At 39.2% G+C, this 6,000-nt stretch overlaps 1 protein-coding gene across 3 annotated transcripts in view; it reads right to left on the reverse strand.

Annotated features, from left to right (window-relative positions):
- The window catches only part of LOC135198452 (uncharacterized), a 268,941-nt gene extending 265,896 nt beyond the window's left edge, over positions 1–3,045 (reverse strand). Inside the window, exons 1-2 of one of the 3 annotated variants that reach the window (XM_064226010.1) lie at positions 2,934–3,002; positions 2,239–2,731 (exon numbers count right to left, since the gene is read on the reverse strand). In XM_064226010.1, coding sequence (XP_064082080.1) covers positions 2,239–2,458 — 220 coding nt within the window. In that variant the 5' untranslated portion in view covers positions 2,459–2,731; positions 2,934–3,002. Of the gene's footprint in view, positions 1–2,238 lie in introns of all 3 variants that reach the window. The other 2 variants (XM_064226009.1, XM_064226012.1) reach the window with 2 other exon arrangements.
- Between the last annotated feature and the right edge of the window lie 2,955 nt (positions 3,046–6,000).

A 6,000-nucleotide genomic window follows, 5' to 3' on the forward strand; every position in this document is an offset into this window, starting at 1 on the left:
CCCTTTTTCTGTGGAGTAGGAAAACAGCTTCTTTGTTCATGGAAAACTATAATCATTTCCTCGTATATGAAGGGTAAAATAAAGTTCCTTTACCACGACGGTCAGTAAAGCTCCCTTTCTTACAAAATAAAAAAAAAAATGAAAAAAACTGCCTCCCCTCCTGTAGAAAGGTTAAAAAAGCTCTCTTAGCTGTTAATTTCACACAAAAAGTTCGTTTTGCTATGAAGGGCGAAGAAAGATCCCATTTTCTTACAAGGGCTTAAAAAACCCCTTATCGACGAACGAAAAAATGTCCTTTCTCAATGAAGAGAAAAGCTTCTATACTGAGGTAAAAAAAAACTCCTACGAAGGAAACAATAAAGCTCTTCTCTCTCTATCGACACCACAATAAGTTCATTTCTCAACAGACACCAAAAGGAGCTTTTTCTTTGTGTGGTATAGTTCATGTCTGTAAAGATAGGGTAACTTCTGAGTAGGATAAATATTAGAATAATAGCGCCACTACGAGTGTTTGTATTATAATATTTATAGGGCACGAAAAACCCCCAATTTCTATCAGAGTACACCAAACGTTTTAAAAAAAAGATTAATTTTCAGAGATGCTTAAAAAAGGCTCGCGTCATATGAAAGAAGCGTGAAGCTCCTGTCGTTACCATGAAGCTCAAAAAGAAAATCCCCTTTTCTATTGAGGACCTCCCCCGCAAAAAAATAAGTTTCCTGGTACGACAAATGATCTCCTTTATAGAGGCTGCAAATAGCTCACATATATTTTAAGAAGAAAAAAAATCATTCGTCTGTGGAGCTCACAGGTAGCTCACTTATACCTGTTAATGGTTCAGAAAGCTCTCCTGCTCGGTAGAGGACACAAAAGCTATGGAAAGCACTCCTGTGGTACTGTCCATAGAGGCCACAAAAGCTCCCTATAGAAGGCAGTATACAGGTACTGTAACGCCAACACATACCCTATGAATTATAGATCAAGACATCATTGATTTTCCTTATCGAGTACCTGTCACCGTTTGGGAAGCGGTTGTCACGTGACACCTCCACTAAGCCATTAATGACTCATTGATTGATAAGGTCAATTGGCGTTACCGAGGGCCATTGTGTCAAGAGAGTAAGGAGCACACTCGTAATTCCATGGGGTTCATTTTTCTATGAAAGGCAAACCATTATTTTATTCGCAGCAAAACAAAACGGAAAACAAAGAATCGTATTTGACGTTCCATTAGTCCTTATCATTTTTTTGTCTATGTATTCCACTTGGGGGAATAAATGTTTAAATTGTTGTGAATGAAAGGTCAGCGGAGGATTTATACACCGTCACTGGACAACAGCTGACATTTGTCAACAAAATACTTTGAAGAATGACATAAATGCACGCACGCACTAAATTACCATGAAGTGCACAGCACATCATCCACACGCGACAAACACTTTTTGTCATTATATATATATATATATATATATATATATATATATATATGTAAACACATAAGTATGTGTACGTGAATATGAGAGAGAGAGAGAGAGAGAGAGAGAGAGAGAGAGAGAGAGAGAGAGAGAGAGACCCCCACTTTGTCGTATTACTTGCTCACTTTCGATTGAAGAGGAAGCATGATATCATAATGCAGTGACTATCAGTCAGATATATGTGGTAATTTTGTCTTTGCTTTTCAACTCACATTGCAAATTTATTTGATTTCATAACATCGTGGATAACATTTTCCGCCAAAGACATCGAGACAGACAGATGAATGAGCCAATTCACTGACAGACAAGTAGATAAAATCACCAGGTGTTTGACACTGGAATGATAGTGCCAGTGTAGAATCTGGCTTAAACTACTGCGGAAGTAATAGATATACGATTAGAATGTAAAATGTATTTACATAAATGAATTATGAAAAAGAGATTTATTGCTGTGACATTATCAATTTGGGCTAATAAATTTGGTTTCATAACCCTTCATCAGAGGAGAGAGAGAGAGAGAGAGAGAGAGAGAGAGAGAGAGAGAGAGAGAGAGGCTGAAATGTATTTACACAGGTAAATATTGAAAAAGATATATTCATCAAGTGTTAACTGACTTTCAAACCCCACTAGTAATACTTTGATAATGTCAATCTTGTCTAATGATTTTAGAAATAACGTTGGTTTCGTAACATCATCAGAGAGAGAGAGAGAGAGAGAGAGAGAGAGAGAGAGAGAGAAGAAAATGAACGTGGAACAGACACTTACCTATGAGTTTGGACCACTGAGCCGGGGGTCGCCATTCGGGATAATGCTTAGGGAAATCCCTAGGGCTCCAGTGAGTCTCCATCATCACCTCATAAATTGTCAGTTCGTCCTGTCGACACGTGCTAGGGGTAGCCCCTGACAGGGACAGGGACGCCATACCCAGGCACACAATCACCATCAGGTGCCACGAGGGTAACGACATTCTTCGTGCGGCCTCCATTGGGAAAATTCGGTCTAGGGAAAAAAAATGTCTAGGGGAAAAATCGTCGATTCTCGGGGGGAGTAAAAAATAATATTTTTCCGCACAACACGGCACTTCCACTGAAATAATCTTTTGTCTTTTTTCTCTTTTATTTGGATCTGAGTTTGCTGTGTTATCTCAAGCAGTCATCTGCCTAATATATCATTGGTGTGGGATATTTTTCCTCACTTTCCCGGTCGCGGGAAACCACGGGGTTTTAAACAATCTTACGTATTTACATCGTTATCGAACCTGCCCAAGAAGAAGAAGGAGGAATTATAATCCGTCACTACTACTCAAATCATCTAGCAGGCGTTTCCATGAAGAGTCGAAGTCATAAAGTCGACATACGGGTGTCATGGAATGGTCAGAACTGCAGTGAACAGCCAGAACTGAATAAAGGCTGGGGTTCTGGAGAGGACCAAACAGAGAGAGATATACGGACAGAACCGACCGCAGTGGACGACAACGAAGGCGAATTCGCTTCTCGGGTCAGGACTGCCGTACTCCACCGCGTCCCGCCACACACTGAAGTCGTCTGGTTGGGACGTCTCTCTCTCTCTCTCTCTCTCTCTCTCTCTCTTCGTTCGACGGCCGTTTGTGACTGAGTGCCCCGACGCGCGCCACCTCTATATTCTGTACTGAGCCCCCCAGACGACCTCTCATTGTATGTGCACATAATTCACACATGAACATTACTCGCTTATTGCACACATACACAACGCACAGACACATGCAGACACAAACATGTTTATAAACAGCCACCGTATGAGTACGGGCAAACGTTAAAAGTACATAATCGCATAAACATTCTCGCCTGTTACACAGGCGCGCTCGCACACACACACACACACACACACACACGTGCAGGCACTAGCAAGTACAAATGCATTTGCTAACAAACGCTACGTGGGCAAGCGTTCACACATACACACATCCACCAAAGGTGTAGGCACAAACAGCCATACGAACAAGCATGGCACATGTAGGCATACAAACCTTTGCATTAACCAACCATTGCACGTGTAGGCTTAAACCCATTCACAGACAAATGCCATCAAACGTGCACGTACGACATGTGTGTCCGCAACTATCACATTTACACAACCAGCTGTCATAACTGTACGAAAGAAACTGTACAAATATGTGATTGTACAAATATACAGAACAACCGTCTTACATAACCAACTAAGCGCCTTGTTCTAGCTTTATATTTCCGAGAAAGGAAACGTTGAATAAAATACTTTTCCATGTCGAGAAAGTAACACACATAAGTGGATACTTACATATATACATGCACACATATGTGTGTGTATATATATATATATATATATATATATATATATATATATATATATATATATATATATATATATAATGTGTGTGTGTGTACTGGATGATTTTTTCGATTTAAGTAATAATAATAATAATGTTAATGATAATTATCATAGCTGACAAACCGCGGCTTCTACTACATACCTATAGCTGGTTCACTTAAGGTAGAATCTTGGATGAGCCCTATGCTCATGAGACGTTTGTTTGGCGGCCGCTGATTGGCTGGTACTGGGAGGTAGGCAGCTCCCAGCCAATCAGCGATCACCAAACAAACGTCTCGTAGGCGTAAGGCTCACCCAAGAATCTACCTTAAGCGAACCAACTATAGTTGAACAGCATCTCTGGTTAGGGGAGGAACGGGATACTAGAAACATCGTTAGTGAGGAAGATAGGGGGATACCAGAAGCATCGCTTGTGAGGAGGAGAGGGGGATAGTAGAAGCATCGCTTGTGAGGAGGAGAGGGGGATACCAGCAAGCGATCGATGCTGTGAGGATGGAACGTTGAGGGGGATACCAGAAGCATCGCTTGTGAGGAGGAGAGGGGGATACCAGAAGCATCGCTTGTGAGGAGGAGAGGGGGATACCAGAAGCATCGCTTGTGAGGAGGAGAGGGGGATACCAGAAGCATCGCTTGTGAGGAGGAGAGGGGTATAGCAGAGGCATTCCTTGTGAGGAGGAGAGGGGGATAACAGAAGCATTGCTTGTGAGGAGGAGAGGGGGATACCAGAAGCATTGCTTGTGAGGAGGAGAGGGGGATACCAGAAGCATCCCTTGTGCAAGGGTGGGAGCCGGGGTTCAGGGGGATACTGAAGGGGGTTTGCAAATACTGACGAAATGTAAGCAACACCAAATTGGCTAAGATAGAGCTCAGTTGACCATGACTTGACGAACCCTAATCTCTCTCTCTCTCTCTCTCTCTCTCTCTCTCTCTCAGGGCCCTCCGGAAGAATTGTAATTGCATTTGCTCCGAGCATTTAATGTCGTATCGACTTTGTTAATTTGTCCGAAATGAAAGAAAAAAAAAGAGCTGTTTTTATTTCTTGCAGAACTGGTTTCAAGCTTTTATCTCATTAATCTTTCATTATTCCGGTTCAGTGAATATAATCAGATCAGAGAAGAATACTGTTTTCATTCTCTCTCTCTCTCTCTCTCTCTCTCTCTTATCCCGTATGTATGCATATATATGTATATATATATATATATATATATATATATATATATATATATATATATATATATATAATATATGCGTGTGTATATGCGTCAATGCATATTATATATATATATATATATATATATATATATATATATATATATATATATATATATATATATTGACGCATACACAGCATATATATATATATATATATATATATATATATATATATATATATATATATATATATATATGTATGTATGTATATATATATATATATATATATATATATATATTTATATATATATGCATACACACACACACACATGGATATCTCCAATAAAATTTCAGTCTTTGGGCTTTTCGTCTAAAGAATTAATTTTTTTTTTCTTTGGAAAGGTCCCAACATTTAGTGAACGAATTCATTCAGTTATTGTTATTGGCAATGTCGATGACAAACCTAGCTTCAAACTACTTATGAAGGAAAGTATAATATATATATATCTTGCGTTATTTATACTTTGAAGATAGGTTTTGTCATCGACATTGCCAATAACAATAACTGAATGAATTCGTTCACTAGATGTTGGGACCTTTCCAAAAAAAAAAAAAAAAAAAAAAAAATCCAAAGACAAATTTTATTGGAGATATCCATGATCATATTCCCCTATAGGCTTTATTAAAGGTTCTTTGCGGCGTCCCTTCGGCCCATATAGCAGCAGCCCTTTGCATTCCTTTTACTATACCTCTGCTCTATTCTCTTCCACCCATCTTACTTTCATCCCTATTTATTGTTTCAGCGATATTTTCTGCTCTGAATGACCTCGTTGGTTCTAGCGTTCGGCCTTTGTCCTAAATTTTGTCTTCCTATTCCAATTCGGTAATCGTATTAGAGGAATTCCAATTCGGTAATCGAATTGGAATTCCTCTAATAACAAATTTTATTAGAGGCATCTAATAACATTTGTTACACTTGTAACATCCGGGTTTTTCCTGTGAACAGCAGAGAGCTTAATAAAAAGTGAAACA

The sequence above is a fragment of the Macrobrachium nipponense genome, chromosome 22 (assembly GCF_015104395.2).
Source record: "Macrobrachium nipponense isolate FS-2020 chromosome 22, ASM1510439v2, whole genome shotgun sequence".
NCBI classification, from domain to species: domain Eukaryota; kingdom Metazoa; phylum Arthropoda; class Malacostraca; order Decapoda; family Palaemonidae; genus Macrobrachium; species Macrobrachium nipponense.